Source organism: Nanorana parkeri, unplaced genomic scaffold, assembly GCF_000935625.1.
Source record: "Nanorana parkeri isolate BGI_ZX_2015 unplaced genomic scaffold, ASM93562v1 scaffold1125, whole genome shotgun sequence".
NCBI classification, from domain to species: domain Eukaryota; kingdom Metazoa; phylum Chordata; class Amphibia; order Anura; family Dicroglossidae; genus Nanorana; species Nanorana parkeri.
In genome coordinates this window covers 169128-187669 of record NW_017307393.1, presented here as the reverse complement: position 1 = coordinate 187669, position 18542 = coordinate 169128, and the positions used below count along the sequence as shown (strand labels likewise).

At 43.9% G+C, this 18542-nt stretch overlaps 1 protein-coding gene across 1 annotated transcript in view; it reads left to right on the top strand.

Annotated features, from left to right (window-relative positions):
• The first annotated feature begins 640 nt into the window (after nucleotides 1–640).
• Nucleotides 641–18542, top strand: part of ITGA7 (integrin subunit alpha 7) — a 124962-nt gene continuing 107060 nt past the window's right edge. The window contains exon 1 of the mRNA XM_018567975.1: nucleotides 641–813. Within this exon, the coding sequence (XP_018423477.1) occupies nucleotides 641–813 (173 nt within the window). The remainder of the gene's footprint in view (nucleotides 814–18542) is intronic.

The following is an 18542-nucleotide window of genomic DNA, read 5'->3' as shown; positions in this document are numbered from 1 at the left end:
TAAATTAGAAGAAAAAAAACCAAGCTAAAGTTTTTGTTTGAAATTGCACTTAGTAATTCCTATCTTTATAAATAATAGGCAAAGGGAGATATATGAAACTGTATTTATAGCTCACATGCCCCCACCTAGTCTATCGATTAGTTAGAGGCATGGCTCATTAGCTGCACAGATCTCCAGGCTGACAGACAGCAGAGCACAGATCTGCATAGCTCACAATGCAGTTGACTTGGAATGCTCTCCCTGGTATTACCAATTACTGCATCCTGTGCCAGCCCTGCAAAGACGTATGAGGTCACTGTGTGCCCAGTAAATCGTGAGCTCACCAGCAGTAGCAGCAGCATGTGTGGATGACTGCTGGGAAGTGACAGCAGCGGCGAGGTGGCTCCTCATCCACCTGCTCCCTCTCCTCCCCCCCTCCTCTGCCCTGGAATCCTGGGCTCTGGCACATGAGGAAGGCTTGCCCTGTATGAGAACAGTGCTCCGCCTGATCACTCCCTTATCTCAGTGTCAGTGTGACAGCAGCAGCAGGCAAGGCTCGGGGGGTGCAGCTGTCCAAGTAACCTTGTACTGGGCTCAGCTGGTGCTGGAAGGAGGGGAAGCCTCGCACCTCTCTATCTACACCCACCATCCAGGCTGCAGCATGCCTGTACTATGGGCTACATTGCTCTCTCTCGCCTGTCTCCTATCTAGGGACACAGTCAGGGGCTTCAATCTGGATGTCACACACACCCTTATCAAGGATGGAGACAAAGGCAGTTTATTTGGATTCTCAGTAGCGCTTCACAAGCAGCTCAGTCCGGAGCCACTGAGTTGGTGAGTACAGCGATCTGTCCTGTTTTGCACAACGATCTGGTGGTATATACAGCGGTCTGTCCTGTACAGCGATCTGTTCTATAAAGCGATTTGTCCTGTACAGCGATCTGTTCTGTACAGCGATCTGTTCTGCACAGCGATCTGTCCTGTTCTAAACAGGGACCTGTTCTGCACAACGATCTGTTCTGCACAGCGATATGTCCTGTACAGCGATCTGTTCTGCACAGTGATTTGTCCTGTTCTAAACAGGGACCTGTTTGGCACAGCGATCTGTCATGTACTACACTCCAAGTTTAGACAGAGGTGACATGGGTGACTTGTGACTGCTGTACATGGCACATGCACACATTATGTTTGCTTCCAGGAAGGGGGTAATGTACAGGGTCATTTTCTCTGCACATTAGCTCCCCTACCAGAACTTTTGACAGCTAATGACACGCAGTGGCAGCATATATTTGGAAATGGCTTTGGCTATAGCAGTCACATGTGTTTCCCAAACCCCTTCCTCCCCATGATGTACCTTGTTTATGCATGCCAAAAACATGCTTAGGACACCTTTTCCCTCATCTTGTGCTTCCTTTCTTAAAGTGACACTAAACTCAGGATTTAAGCCTTAAAAATACATTCAAGTACCCGAACTATTAACAAAAATGTAACTTATTTGTGTATGACACAGCTGTAGATCCTCAAATCATCTCTGAAATCATGCAGACACTGTCCTTCCTTCTGGAGGGTGTCCACTTTTGGTCCCCATGGTCCCTGTGTGTGTTTTAAAGTAGTCACCGTTCCAAGCTCTCTCTTATGTTGGACTACAATCTCATCGGTAGTTTACTAATTTGTATTGAGATTGTAGTCCATTACAGGAGCGAGTTTGGAGCGGTGACTACTTTAAAACCCACACAGGGACCATGTGGAAAAAAAGTAGACACCCTCCAGAAGGAAGGACAGTGTCTGCACCAATTCAGAGATGATTTGAGGATCTACTGCCAAGTGATACACAAATATGATACATTTTTGTTACTAGTTAAAGTACTTGAATGCATTTTTTAGATTTAACTCCTGTGTTTAGTGTCACTTTAAACTTATTGTGATGTGCAGAAGTAAACTTGGACCCAGATAAACAGTATATCTTCCTCAGTCAGCTTAATATACAGGGCTATTGGAATGCATAAATTTGGTAGGAGATTGATCCAGGAATTCATCCCACCACCAGTATGGGGTCAGGATGGAATTGTTTTTAACCTTCCTACAGCAAATTGTCCTATGCTTGTAGGGATTTCTTTCTTCTTTTGACTCAAGCACATAACATTCACATTCTTAGGGTCCACTAACACCTAAGCATAGTGTAATCGCATGACACCGTGTTATTACCACGTGCTAACACACCTAGTATTCGTAACGGTGTGCTACTTGCATTGCTATTCATTTGAATGGCACCTCAATGCACCTCCTGGCTGCTGTGCAATGCCATGCAGCAAAAAGCACGGTACTGTAATACCTTTCATTGCGGTGCAAAAAAATAGTGCATGCACAGTATTGGGGTACTGCACGGTGGTCAGGAAGTGCTTTGGGGTTCCATAAAATAAATGGCAACGGAACACACCTAGCTCACGGTAACGCACGCCAAGTGCATTGTTCAATAGCATACGTTAATCGTACATTTTCATGCGATTAACAATATGCTTAGGTGTGAACAGGCCCTCACACCACAAGTTGAACTTGATGGACCTGTATCTTTTTTTCAACCTTATATACTATGTAACTATATCATATTGAGTTTATTAAGGCTATCCGCTTCATTTGTTCATTGTACTATTGTTTTTAGTGGAAATTGTAACATGGTAGAATAATAGAATATTAACACCTCTCAAGACACAAGTAACTTTTTCATTCTGCATATAAAGCATTTTGATTATCCTGTTAGGTATAGAGGAACATGTGACAATTGTTGGTGCATATTGTATGGGAACTGATGAGGAATGGTCAGCCTGCCTCATATAGGGTACCTAACGTCTCCACAAGGCTGCAGATCTGGTCTGCATTTGGTGTGAACAAGCCCTGAGGAAACCAGATTGTGTTCGTAAATTAGTTTGCTTTTATTCTGAGTAAAAATAGAACAATGTTTTATGTTATTACCATTCTGTTGTGTTTTTAATACATGTAAAGGAAATGTTTGAACCTGTGTTTCATAATCATACATATGCTTTGCTCTTTGTAAAAAGTTACTCATTAAAACAAGTTCTCTCTTTGGTGAAGTATCAACAAGGCATTGGGTGTACTACTTATGTTACAGGAAGCCCATGTTCAGAGAAATATGGAAACTGCTGACCTCCTGCTGAAAATCATAGTTGTCTGGCTCTTATGCTGGTCCCTCTAGGTTACAGAACTGGAACAAGTTTGCGGATAAATTCAGAATTCATTCTGAGTCACTATCCTGCTACCTGTTTTGGGTCACTGACCCACAAGGCATTGAAGCCTTTTGCTTCAGCATGTCAACCAGGAAACTAGTATTTTCAGATGGAGAGGTCAGCAGAGACACCCCAGATAATTCTCTCAGGCTGGGCAGCTATGGACATATAGGTTCTCCACCATGCTTATGTCAGCCTAAATGTCCTTAGAGTAGATGTGTCAGAAAAAACAACTGAGCTGGTATAATATCAACGACTCAAAGATGGGTCACAATCCCGTGTTCAGTGGGTCGGAGTGTGCCATCCACTGCGTGAGGTGAGAAACTCCTCAGCCTCCCTCAAGTGTAGCATTGTTATTTCTCATGCCGAACAGCCATTCAAAATATGCTGCCAGACGCCGAGTGTCAGCTTGAGGTGGGTTGGGCTGGGGGTTATGGCCGCGAGGGAGCTCCATCCATGCATGCATTACTTATATAGCCCTTGCGTGCCCTGTAGCGGTGGCTGGACTGAAGTGACGGCACATTCTGGCTCTCAGCACCTCTACAGAGCGCACAAGGGTGCTGTACAAACAATGCACATATGGATGGACCTCTGTCACAGCGCAGCAGCCCACACTGAGATTAATTCCAGTCCTCGTAAGGTAGGGAGACTGGGTGGATCTTTAAAAAACTAAGTAAGTTAAGAGTGTGTATATGGGTGTATAAGAATATCTGTGAGTGTGTGAGATTGTGTCTGTGGTTGGTTTTGTACGTCTGTGTTTTTGAGGGCCCGTTCACACTAGTATAGTTAATTAATCACACAGTGCCATGCGATTAATGCACTGCACCACGCAATTGCACCTACCGTGCATTCTGGTGGGAGCTGCGTTGCATTGTCACTCATTTGAATGGCACCTCACATGCACCTCCCGCCCACATTTCAATCACCCGCACCGAAAAGCGCAGTACTGCAATGCCATACATTCCAGTGCATGCAACTTGGGTCGCGACTTAATGACCAAGGACAAATGTGGGTCCTGAGGTTACACAGGTTGAGAACCACTGCTCTAACCCATTCCCCCCAAGCTGCAAAGCTGCTACACTTCCTGGAAGTGTCATAGTATTATGAACCCTGCACATTCCTTTTGGCCAGTGAGGCAGCCTTTTTTATTGATGGGCCAGTAGGAATTTGTAGGAGGACAGAGGGAGTGGAAGTGGGTAGACAGGCTTTGCCTCCACCAGGAAGTGTCCAAGGTTTGTAGATCAGCACTTCTACCATCCTGCATAGTGTCACCATATGCGTCACCAGTTTTGGTTTCTGGCAGGTGTATTTTTCGGAACAGGTGGGTGTTTTATTACCCTGCTCTCAAAACTGCTGACCACTGCTGACAAGCAACAAGTGCTGCTCACCACCAGTGCCTCCAAAGAAGGTGGTGCAGAATTTGAGAGGGTTTATGTACAACCTACCTGCCCCTTCATAATAGAGAGGGAGGTTGCTATTCCTTCCTACCGGTTAGCACAATCACCACAGAGCAATTTACAGGTTAAAAGCTTAGATGTTCAATTCACTCATCTGTTGCCCCTGCACAATCCAGACAACAATAGGGAGATCAGTTATTCCCCAATGGTCTCGGGGAGGGATCTGCATATATTTCGACCCCTTGTCTCTATTAACCAGACCTTTTCTCATTTTACACATCATATAAGCATCAGATGATATTGACTGACTGCTGTGGATTACCGCATATTGCTTTTTTCATTATTGATTGAGCTGGTTTATTTTAGCACTGGACTATTGATGCTGTGGACCTTTGCTATAAGAAAGCCTGTAAATGTATTGCTTGCTATTACTATATAACTAGTTTTAGGTAAACGTTACCAGGATTGTAGAGTGGGATTGTTTGCACTTTCTGCATTCAATTGAACAGACTGTCTCTCTCTCTCTCTCTCTCTCTCTCTCTCTCCCTCTCTCTCTACTTCCTTAGATGTACACTTTGCAATGCACACAGCAACCATTTCAAACTTTGGAATGTTCCATGTGTCGATAGAGCAAGCATGTACATCAGAATTAGAATGTATGTAGCTATCCTGGTTTCCATAATATGGCATCAGATACCAGTATGTTTACAGGAACATTGCAGTAACAAGATTTATCTTATTTACATGCATACTGTCTAAGTTCAGCTATGTTATCTTCAAATTATTTCTGGAATGCCACTCTAAGGCTAGGTTAACACCTAGGCGATTGAGCTGGTGAGCTGTTTTCATGCGGTTATCACGTGTTTTTGCTTGCACGATTTTGCTTAGAAAATTGCAAGTTTTTTGCGCAATTTTCAATGCATAGAGATGTCTATGGGACCCAAATCACGCGACAACCGCCTGAAAATAGCTCTTGCGCCTTTTTGGGCAACAGGCGTTTTTCTACCACGTGACAAATCGCAAAGGTGTGAACAGCTGCCATAGGCTTGAATGCAAATCTCTGTTTTGTGCGATATTGCAGCGTGATAAACCGCCTTGGTGTGAACCTAGCCTGAAAATGAAGATTGTTGCACAGAAGGTGTTAATGCAGTTGTGTGAAAGTCTGACCATACATAGATTAAATTGATTCCAACACATATCATTCTAAAGGAGATTTTTTTTAAATCTTTATTTTGCTTTTTTATGACAGAGCAAACATAAATTGGGATTCAGAAAGGCCTGTTAATTCCAAATCTTTGCTCTTGTCTTGCGATGGTTGTAAGGTATTAAAAAAACGTCCGATCTGCCTATCTTGCATAGGCAGATCGTTCTTTCGATGATCGCAAGCCACGCCCCCTGAGGGGCAGGCTTCAGATGACCGCAATGCCGAACGGGCAGTGTGCGCTTGCGCACACCGGCCCGTACGGCTTTTATCGTACGAACATGCCACAAACCCGCCAAACATTGGTAGAGGTCGCACGGCTTCCACACACCTTACGATAATCGTACGATCGCAGGATTTCCCGCGATTATCGTAAGGTGTGTGGAGACCTTAAGGCTGGGTTCACACCTGGGTGTACCATAGGCGCGTTTTTTCAGCTCGTTTTTTCGCATTTTTTAGCACGTTTTTTCGTTCAGTGAAACAAGCGTTTTTATACCTCCCTGGCGGTATGATTTTCTTTTTCCCTTTTATTTTCTCTATCTTTTTTTTCAGGTTTTTTTTTTAAAACTTTCAAACTTCCCGCTGGTTCCGCCCCCCTGCAACGCGGGCGCTCGCAAGGGACGGAACCCGGAAGTCGGCAGCGGCCGGAGGACACAGCGGGGATCGCGGACAAGGTAAGTCCTACGCCGTATTCCCGAGGGTGGCTCGGGGTTACTGCTTTGTTAACCCCGAGCCACACTCGGGAATACAAATGGATACGCGCGGAAAAACGCCCCAAAGAAGCTCCTGTACGTGTTTCCACGGGCTGAGCGTTGTTCAGTGCTTCGGTCAGCACTGAAAAACGCCCAGGTGTGAATCCAGGCTAAATGATATACCTACAAGGATGGACTGTAACTTGCAAAGGAGACTCAAACTGTGCTCACATAGTACAAACTTTACTCCAGTAACATAAGCTTTGCTGTGCAATGTCCCTACACTTAACAGTCCATAGTTACACACATCTATAACAAAACATGTGACCATAGAATAACTGTTATGCTCAGCAAACCATTTTATTGGCTGGCTAATTTCATTTGCCTAAACATTCCATTCCCAGGCCTTCAGCATAGTAGAACATGGAAAATGTTTTATAATGGGGAAAAGTGTCTCTGAAATGCTGTATATTCTGTTAGGATAGTGCATGGAAGGTGAATGCTGTGAAGTGGACTGGTAGAGCTGCTGTTGATATTGCTGCAGTCTTGCTGTCTACATACACCATTTTTATTCATGCTTGTGTAAGCTATGAGAAGATCATGTGGAAGAATAATGATAATGGAGTTACATGTATAAATGTGTGCCCCAAGCTAATGTGTGAGTAGCAAGGTTAAGGGCCCAGTCACACCATCAAGAGTGCGTTTTAGTGCGTTCAGCCTCTGCTGTGTTGGGCCATCTGCAAAATAGTGCGTGCAGCATTTTTTGCTGATCGCTCTGGACCGGAACTCAGGCACTAATGTGCCACACCTTCGGGTGTCGGTGATCACATCGCAGGTAGGGGGCGTGGCTGCGGTGCCATTGAGTTCAATGCACCGCCACGCCCCCTCCCACCCCAAAACAATGTGAGCCGGCCAGGTTGCGTTCCAGAGGCCGTAAGCACTGGAACGGACTCTTGATGGTGTAACAGGGCCCTGAAGCAAAACTCTGATTTGCAGCAATCTATATTTATACACTTCCCGTTCTTCATGCAGTGTCCTTATTTATTATTTATCGGAGGTTTTAACCTTAAAGAGACCCTGTTACCGACTATTCCATCATCGTCAATCTTCCCAAAAGATTATATGAGCATTTAATGTATTTTAGGCATGTTATTTACCTGTTAAAGGAGAACTATGAGGTGAGTGGTTTTCACTCACCCTCATAGTTCCAGCCGACCTGTGACAATGAAACTGTCACAGGTCGGCTCAGTAGATCGGGAAGTGAGCGAACACATACCGTCGTTCGCTCACTTCTCAATCTGCCGTGACAGGGGAGGAACTGTATTCCCCCCTCCCTGCTCCGATCCTCCAGCGCTGACTGGGGGAACAGACGGGGGAGGGGGCGGGTACAGCTGGCTCTGCCTCTAGATAAGCAGAGCCAGCTGTCACTCACGCAGCTGGGCGGATCCAGACATAATTGTCGGGATCCGTTTCAGCTGCGGCGTCTCAGTATACCGCGAGCTGTAGCTTGCAGTATACTGAGCTTAGGGTGACGGGAGGACGCTAGTTTGTGTCCTCCCGTTACCCTTAGGAGAACTATGGGGAAAAGCCCTGACCCCATAGTTCTCCTTTGAACCCTCCCTTGTGAAGACATTCAGATTGCTGCTAGGCACTGCCATCTTGGATGTAATGTCAGCAATCGCAGAATACTCAGAGGTGTAGCCAAATTGGGATAACACCTACGATATATTTGTTACATGTTCCCATTCACATAGCATAACTTTAAAAAAAAAGAAGCTTCTTGTAGTTTAAATTGATTTTACGTGGGTTAGGTTTTTTCTGGCTTCTTAAGGGTTAAAATTTCTACTTGCGTCTCCTTCTTTGTAATGTTAGGAGGCGTTGTGAGGGGCTTCTCTACTGTATGTTAATGAGGTCAATAAGAGAAACACAATGCTCAAGTTTCAGTCCTCAGAATTTCTATAAGGACAAATCAATGTGAAGGTGCTGAGAAAAAAGCTGGAATCAGTCATGTTGCCTGCCGCAACAAAACTTCTAAAAGGTAAAAAATATATTTTTTTAATATATTTTTTGGCATGCTGTGTGAATGGGACACAACAAACACAGGGAGGGGTTTTCTCATGTTTAACTGCAAAAGTAGAAATACACCAGCTCTGGTGCCCAACCTTTGTCCCTTTGGAACTTTTGGTGCTGCCCTGATGTTTTATAATGGATCTTGTTGTGACACAAGTAGTGTTTAAGTGGGCGGTAGGGAGCACAAATAAGAAACTATGAATTTGTCAGGGCAGTGATCTCAAGCAGTCTCATGTAACGTGTCTCCAGAAAAAGAATCTTAGAGAGGAACTGCTGCACTCCTTACCGGAACCCCCACAAAGGAGGGTGCTGTAGTAACCACGGATGGCGCTGTGTATCTTCAGATATATAGAAAAAATTACCAGCACACCTATGACTAGTGTCAACAATCCATCTTCTTTATTGATGCAGACTGTCAAATAACAACGTTTCGGGGCCATACAGGGTCCCCTTCGTCAGGTTCTAATATGACTCATATGAAACCTGATGAAAAAGAAAGGCACAAATTTTATGGCTTGACAGTCTGCATGAATAAAGAAGATGGATTGTTGACACAAGTCATAGGTGTGCTGGTAACATTTTCTATATATCCAGAAAAAGAATGTCTCCTGAAGCATGCCCTTTAACAACTTGCAGCCAGAATGAGAGAAATCATTAGATAACTGCATCAATATTAAACAGCATGGATAGAGGAATCCCCGCTGCTGGATGTTGTATTCAGCAGCCGCTGCTCCTGCGGCTGCAGTCACATTTGCGGCCGACAATTGTCCACCCGTCTCCTTTGACAAAAGTCAGTTTAAAAAAATGTAGAAATGGAAGAGAGCCCTCCGCACACCTTACAGCAGTCCCGGCCAATTTAGGATGATAGTGCTCGAAGTGACCAAATCACGGATGGCACCGTGCAAACACAAAGCAAAAAGGTAAAAAGTCACCAGCACTCGATTTTTTGAAAGTGAATATGTCCCTTTATTGGACAAAAGACGTCATAGGCTCCCCTATGACATCTTTTGTCCAATAAAGGGACATATTCACTTTAAAAAAATCGAGTGCTGGTGACTTTTTACCTTTTAGTTTAAAAAAATGGACTTTTGGTGAACCAGGGGATTGAGCTTCTAAAATCTAGCCTTAGAGCTGAACTGCAGGCACACACATGACATTTAAATATCTTCATCAGTCGCCAAAAAGGATATAAATCCATTTTATGAGCACCAAATGCCTTTGTAAACCCAGATTTTAACTTGTAAAAGTAGCAGTGACGTCATTGCTGTGCTGTACATAGCCTGTGCAGAGAGCAGAGCTGTGGGAGAGGACAAGAAGGCCCACCCACTTCAGAAAACTACAGGAGGGGGCTGATACAAGACCAGTCACCCTGCACAAGGAGAGTGAGCAGCAGCGACTGGTCTTACAGGAAGCTCCTGGACAGTAGCAAAGTTCAGGAGTTGTTTAATGCTGGATTACTGTACAGGTCTGGAAAAATACATAAAAGATACACAAAGGAAAAAAGAAAGATATACACAAAGGACAACAAATTGTGTACATATAAAATGTTTCTGGATTTCTATGCTCTCCGGCTCTATCTATTGGCCATAATGGGGGACAAATCTAAAACAAAATGGTTTGCAGATGGTTCGCCCTGTGAATGTTTTCTATCCACCCCCAAGGTTCCATTAATGAAGAACTCTGGGAAATGTAAAAATTAACCCTTGCAGTGGGACTACCCCCGTACTGCAAAGATTAACTGCTCATTTTGGTCTAGGGGTGAAAATAAAGAAATAATATTCACCTTATCCTCTGTCCCGCTTGGCTGCTAGACTCGACCCTGTAGCCATTTCTTCCCTGGCAGCTGCATTAGATGTGAGGACGCTGAGCTGAATTCCATCGCCAGAGCGGAGGGGGAGAGAGAGGTCAGTGTGTACTGCCGCAGGACCGAGCATCACGTGCGTATATTTTCTTTAATTTGGCCCCTAGACCAGGGGTGGGAAACTCTGGTCCTCCAGCTGTTGTGGAACTACAAGTCCCATGAGGCATTGCAAGACATGTTGGGGTTCATAATTAAAGGGCAGCTGGAGGGCCGGAGTTACCCACCCCTGCCCTAGACCAAAACAAGCAGCTAAACCCTTGTAGTGCGGGAGGTAGCCCCACTGCAAGGGTTCATTTTTACATTTCCTGGAGTTCTTCTTATAAGACTATATAAGCCTTTTGTATATGTTTTGCCTGTAGTTCCACTTTAAAGGATAATTAAAGCCTCAGCTTTTTTTGCATATATCTACTGCTGGTAAGCAGTAGATATATGCAAAAAGTGTAATTTAAAAAAAAAAACCCGCTTTGAAAAGGGTTAATACTTACCTGTGTCTTCCCGTCAGAAAATGTGAACATTCTCGGGCGGCCACAAAGCATCTTGGGGCGGGCGCATGCGCAGATCACATTTTCGGCCGTGACGCGAGGAGAGACACAAGGTAAGTCTATGGACGCGTGCACCCGCATGGAGACACCATGGGACAGGAAGTGCCAGCAAGCTCAGAGGAGTCAGCACTGGATCGGAGACCCTCTGCAGCGCTGGAGGGACAGATGAAAAGTGGGGGAGGGAAAAAATGTTTTGCCTTTAATGTCACTTTAAAGCCATGCTGTATAATGTAAGGAGGAATATGACAGAACAGATATAAAAAAATACTTTAGCAATGCACCTTCAGAGTGGAGTTCTTTTACCTTGGTGTATTGGCAATTGGACTTTTTATAAAGAAGATTGATTTTTTTTTTCTCATCTGTGAATCTTTTAAGTCATAATGGTTCCTGGCCCATTTCAAGCTTCTGATCTCCAGAAAAGCTCTTTGTTGTGTTGAATTGATTTATTACCATCCCAGAACCAATTAGTTACTAAGCCATGACTCATGTGTATGCTACTGTATAGGCAATACGGTATATGCTTTCCAAAAGCCTAACATCACGAGGTACAAAAGGGTTTTCATATTTCACTTGATACAAATATTCTTGATGATGAACATGCCTTTCACTATGTGAACTAAGAGCCAGATTTAGTCAATGGCGCAGACAGCGTTTCCCATTAATATTACTCAGAGTGACATGAGTAAAACTGCACGCGCCATTTGCTGACTTTACCTTTTATCCTAACAATATAAATAACATTAATGGAAATGTAGCCCAGAATAGGTCAGCACACTGGCTGTGTTACTATGTCTATGGTGGAGGCTCTGTGTGCTGCTTTTCAGCTCTCATAAAGGGAGGCTAACAAATATATGCCATACAATGTGGCTATTTAGTTGGAAAAACAAGCAAAGGTTAAAGGTCGTTTGGAATAAAGAGACAATTTATGGAGATATTGTTTTAAATAATTCACAATGTGTTTTCCAACAGCCATGTTTGCTACAGAATAATTTATGACATCCTCACCAGTTTATATTATGAGTCCTCTAGTAGAAGTTCCGTTTTGTTGCAGTGGTATTGGTTATTTTAAAGGCAATGTCAATAAAAAATGTTTCATTTATTATGGTCAGGAGTGGACTTTAAAAAAATCTTTCATTTGGTTATGGAATTCCCAAATATATTTATAAATACCCTTAGCTGCTAAAATGCCTGTTATTCACGGGGCTCAGTAACTTAAGATGAAATGATCACACACAGCTGAATCGGTCAGAGGATGACTCCTCTCCCTTCTCTGCCTGCCATGTTTAGTGTTCAGTTACAATTTCAAACACAGCGTGTGAAAGCAAGTAGCTTCCGCTGTGCGTTTTCTTTAGAACTCCCATAATGCTCTGTGACAATGGTATCACCGAGCATCCTGTTTTATGGTACAATCTGTTTTATTGAGATTTTGTTAATATACAAGTCAAGAAGAAGCGTATACATATAGAAGAACAATCACAAAGGAGCATCACAAAAGAACAATAGAACAATATGCGGGCTCCCGCAGCCCGTCGTAGCTTGGTATCAATGCAGACATTGGTGATCTTATAATGGGGCATGTGTGTCTGCCCCCAAACCATGTGGCTGATCAGATCACGAAAAGTAGTCCGCAACAAGTTTACTGGACTCGTCTCTCCACCCGCCCTTGAGTATAAACCCCCTTGTTCCAGTGTCTCTGGGGTCTGTCCGCAAAGCGGGGCCCCCCCACACTCTCGTATATCACAAGTGGGGGAAAGGCAGTCGGAGGACAAGAAAAAACTTCAGGGGAAGGACATAGACAGGGAGGCAAGACAGTTAGATGTAGCCCCCAGGCCCGTGGGGGTAACGTAGAGAGGTGTAAGTAAATATAGAAAGGTGAGGTGAGCAAAGTGAGTGTAGAAGAACAGACAAAGGGAATCAGAGAGGGTTCGAGCATCCTGTTTTAAATGTTTATTTGTAAAATAAAGATTTTATATAACTAGTAAGCACTGCAGGGGTTAACTGCTTGTTTTACTCTGGGGGCTGGAATGAAGAAGATATACTCAACTGATTCTGCAATCGTCAGCACTCTCCTCTCTCCCCATCCGCTCCAGCGGAGGAATGTCCCTGGGCATCCTCATGTGTAATGCACCTGCATTAGAAACGTGATGATGTCACAGGCCCTTAGACCATCGGAGCCCAGGGAGAAGTGGCTGCAGGGATTCGTCTAGCAGCCAGGTGGGACCGAGGATCAGGTGAGTATATCTGCTTTCTTTGAGCCCCTAAACCAAGCGAGTACTTAATCCTTGCGATGCAAGAGTTAGTTTTTACAAGTCCTGGGGTTCCTCTTTAGAGTTACCCTTTCCATTCCCCAAAAGTCATCCAGTTCAGCAGATAAATCCATCTTCCTTTACTCCCTGAATCTGTGGGTCTGCCTCCTGAAACATGTAACAATGCACATCATCTGAGGGGGGAAAATGCCTTGCCTCTGAGATTTTGCAGTTTACAGATGAGATTTCGCTACCCAGGATGCATTTCTGAGGCCAGAGCTACATCACTCACTCAGTGGAAAAACAATAATTGTAAGTAAAAGCAAAAAATGATTGTATAACTAATGAATGCAAAATGGTGTCATATCAGCATGAAGAGCTGCATACTGATGTGATTTTGTAGTAAAAGGGGGTAAGGGTCCACTTTAAAAAATGTGAAGGTCACTTTTTTATTATACGTTTCTCAGATGAATCAAATCCCTGTTTAGTTTTCTGCCGCCTGCTACTAAAGCATCTATAAAACATAATGAGCTGCTTTGGGTGTTCCTGCTGAAATCCGGAACATTATAGGAGCAGCCTGACTGGCAAGATTCTGTACTGGGAAAATATGACATATCACCGTCTCTGTAATATGAGGTCTCCACAGCTATAGCATCTTCTTTATTCAAAGATTTTTAATGCTTTGATCTCAAATTGAGCATATTTATTTGGAAAACATCATTGGAAGGGCCTACAAAAGACCGTCACTGCCAAACATGTAACAGTTACAGAGTATTGATGCAGATTTTATGGGTGGACTCCTTTTATGTTTGGTCTGTGTTGGCATATTTTGATATACACACACTGTAATAATAGGGGTTCCGGAATTGTCTTTGTTGCCTACTTGCTTGATCCTGTCTAGCTATGGGGAATGTTACCGTAAAACATACACAGGACAATGTCTATATCATTCCTTAATGCTACAGTAGCTAAGTAAACACAGCTACTGGAAATGGTGCTGTGGTGACCCCTATTCTCTCCCCAGATTGATCAAAGTGAATACAGTTCCTACTTTTTCTTGCAATACATTTCTACACAATGCAATCTTTAAAGAGAACTATGAGGTGAGTGCTTTTCACTCACCTCATAGTTCTAGCCGACCTGTGACAATGAGACTGTCACAGGTCGGCTCAGTAGATCGGGGGGTGAGCGAACACATACCGGCGTTCGCTCACCTCTCGATCCTGTCACGGCTCTCTGCCGTGACAGGGGAGGGGCTGGATTCCCCCCTCCCCGCTCCGATCCGCCAGCACTGACTGGCGGAACGGACGGGGGAGGAGGCGGGGACAGCTGGCTCTGCCTCTGTCGGGATCCGCTTCAGCTGCGGCATCTCAGTATACCGCGAGCTACTGAGCCTAGGGTGACAGGTGGACGCTAGTTTGTGTCCTCCCGTTACCCTAAGGAGAACTATGGGGAAAAGCTTTAACCCCATAGTTCTCCTTTAAGCTAAAGCTGTACAGTTAAAGCGGAACTACACCTTCCTATCCCTTGCAGCCTCCATTTAGATTACAGTTGACATGGTGCTGCACAGCTATGACGCTAGGCATTTAAAGGCTTGAAAGCTCAGTTGGGAGCTGAAATAAGCACACAGACAACCTTGACAGTTGCCATGCCTTGAAAGTAACTGTTTTGGGCGTCAGATGCAGTCACTGTTCTTGTATGCAGTAATGGGCACTGGCTGTTGGAGCAAAATAGCTGCAGCAGAAGATCTGTCCATCCATGCTGTTTACTGTCGATGGAGGAATCCGCATACTAATATATTAGTGTATGACCAAACTTTACGCATAACACTTACAGGGTTATTCACAAAAGGGTGAAGAGTTTGTAGAAGGCAGGAGAAGTGAACAATCTAGGACAACAGAGCTGAACTGGAAAGTGATCTGAATTGAAGAATTTTTCCAAATCAGCTATATTGTCATAGATAGTTCACTTCTCCTGCCTTCTCCAAACTCTTCACCCCTTTGGGAATAACCCTGTTAATCTAACCCTGAAATTAAACCCTAAAACCCTTAAAGTAGAACTATGGGGTTAGGGCTGTTCCCCATAGTTCTCCTAAGGGTAACGGGAGGACACAAACTAGCGTCCTCCCATCACCCAAACCTCAGTATACCGCGAGCTACAGCTCGCGGTATACTGAGACGCTGCAGCCGGGATGGATCCCGACATTACTGTCTGGATCCACCCAGCTGCGTGAGTGACAGCTGGCTCTGCCTATCTAGAGGCAGAGCCAGCTGTACCCGCCCCCTCCCCCGTCCGTTCCGCCAGTCAGTGCTGGAGGATCGGACAGGGGAGGGGGGAATCCCTGCAGGGAGCCGTGAGTGACAGTCACGGCTCTCTGCAGGCACAGGATCGAGAATTGAGCGAGCGACGGTATGTGTTCACTCACTTCACGATCTATTGAGCCGACCTGTGACAGTTTCATTGTCAAAGGTCGGCTAGAGCTATGAGGCTGAGTGATTTTCACTTACTTCATAGTTCTTCTTTAACCTAACTGTGAGAGTTAACCCATAATCTGATTCTTACAATTAATTCTTAGCTTAGCTCTTAAAATTGACTCTAAACAATTAAAATTATACTCCATACACACACATTGAACTATACATATGAGAATTGAGTTACAACTGACCCTAACGCTAACCTGAGCCTTAAAGTTAACTCTTCCAAATCTATACTTACCTTGTCGTTGGCAAAGCTAGCATGCCATACTTCGCCTCCTACCCTTCCTTGATTATAAGAAAGATCATTTATTACAGTAGGGGCTTCTGTGCATATGGGCTCTAAATCGACACAGATTGGAAATCTGGACACCTATCATCAATACATTTAAAGTGAAAGGGGGTAAACTACATTTACTAGCTCAGTAGCAGTAGCAGCTATTTTTACAGCATGTGGGGAATGGGGAATGAGCTGTGGGATCATTCGGCGCTTTGCTTTTAGGCTGTATTCACGCTTCTAAATGAGAAGTGCAGTACTTTTTGGGTGAGTTTGGTGGAAACCCTTGTAAAGATGCACCACGTCCACAATGCACCATAATGCATGTGTGGCTCAGTGTACAGAAAAAAAGATTGCTGAATGGCAACAAGAAGCTTTTATGGCAGAAGAGACTTACACAGTCTTTTCTGCTATAGAACACCTTCCGATCTGCATTAAAAAAAAAAATCTTACTTACGCTTTAAGTCATGTGGTGTCACCACAGGTTTACTTTAAGATAATTTCCATTTAAAGTAGTATTAAACTCTCAATCTTTTTTTCAATCATGAATCCAGATCAAACAAATACACATTGTGCAGCAAAGTATTTCTTTACGTTTTTACCCAAACACTTACAGTCCTCATGTTTCTAAATAGCTGGTTCCAGCTCTCTCAGCTCAGCTTCACTGAACTTCCTGTCCAGTACAAGGGACAGCACAATCTCCAGCAGCCATCCATCTACTAGCTTGGAAAAGGGAAGAGAGAAGAAGATACAGCAGGGAGGAGGGGAATGACTTATCTTGCTGTGCCTATGTGTTTGTGGAGTGGAGACACACATAGGGAAAGGCGCCACCCTAAAACAGGATATCACGATCAGTCCTCAGGAGACCAGCTGATTCTGCAGGAAACTAAAACTTTTAAACGTCAAGAAGCAGCGTCCATTGTAAGTGATTTAATAAGCACTTGAAATAGCCGAAAAACCTTTTGACTTTAATATCACTTTAAAGATGAACTCTAGGCAAGCTATAACAGGCTCAGATCAATGCAGCTCTGTAATAATTTACACATCCTTAAATGTATTTTTTAATGCAAGTAGTGTAAGTACTGGTATTTGGCTTGGTATTAGCCTTTTGCAGTTTATTGTACAGTAAAGCTTAGACTGAGGAAAAGAGAAGCAGCACAAGAAGCCAATCACTTGTGCTGCAGTGCAAAGATCATGCCTATTGAAGAAGAGTGGGAGAGAGATCATTTCATCAATCTGCTGTTTCACATTTCACTGTCCAGTCACAGACTGGGGAAGGGACAAGACCGCAGCAGAGAAAAAACAGGTCTCATACTCCAACAAGCAGGGCTGTGCTGTGTGGCAGAGCTGTGGAAATCTCAGGACTGCAAGGACAGAAATACAAACTCTTTGGCAGGTTAAAAAAAAAAATTGTTTTCATATTTCAATTTTCACACTGACAAACTTCATTGGTTTCTTTGTGCAATAATTCAATTTAGTGTTGGTGTTTATATATTCATATAGCGCTGACAATTTACACAGCGCTTTACATAGTTGCACATTCGCATCAGTCCCTGCCCTCAAGGAGCTTACTATCGAAGGTCCCTATCTCACATGCACACACAGAGGGCCAACTTAGAGAGCAGCCAATTAACCTACCAGCATGTCTTTGGCTGTGGGAGGAAACCAGAGTACCCGGAGGAAACCCACGCAAGCAGAGGGAGAACATGCAAACTCCTTGCAGATAGTGACCCTGGCTGGGATTCAAACCTGGGCTCCCCAGTGCTGCAAGGCAGAAGCGCTAACCCCTAAGCCACTGTCTGCTCCAGACATCTATCCAACTGCATCCTTTTTTCCAAGTAACACTTTACAAACAGAATAGAGGAGAGAAAAAATAAACGTGTGCCTAGATTTACACGTCTATTGCATGCATCTGGCATGTACAATTACAAAAATGCAGCATACACAAGTCAGTGAATGTAACTGATATGACCGCTTTGTGTCCAGATTTTCATATTTCTCTATAACTAATATCCCCCCGCCCCCCAGTTTGTGTTTGATGCCAGAAGATCATTCATACAGACTCTCCCAGACTGTTAACAACTTTAAATGGGATATTACCCCTGAGGCATCATACTGGTTCCCACTAAACATTTACTATTCCCAGCAGGATGAAAATATGACATGCAGTATGCTCTGCTACAAATATCTCTTGTAGAGGACAGCGGTAGTGTGTGAGAAACGCCTTCATGCCTGAGAAACCAGCACTGCGTAATAGGACGCACAACATTGTTTATCGATCGACCACTGTGTTTGCATCTCAGGTTGTCATGTTTTGCTCATTCATTATCTACAGAACACAAACAGAATAGATGTCATAACCTGGCCATACACTCATAGATTTTCGTAAGAATGTTGCTTCGAAAAATCTCATCAGAGCATTTGATGATGCCATCATAGACTTGATGAATGTCATTGGGAATTTCGTTTGGTTTTAACATTCAATTCTGGAAATTAGTTTCCCAAACAAAAACCGTATTCACGGTTAGAATTTTGTTTGGTCAATATAACATTTCCATCGT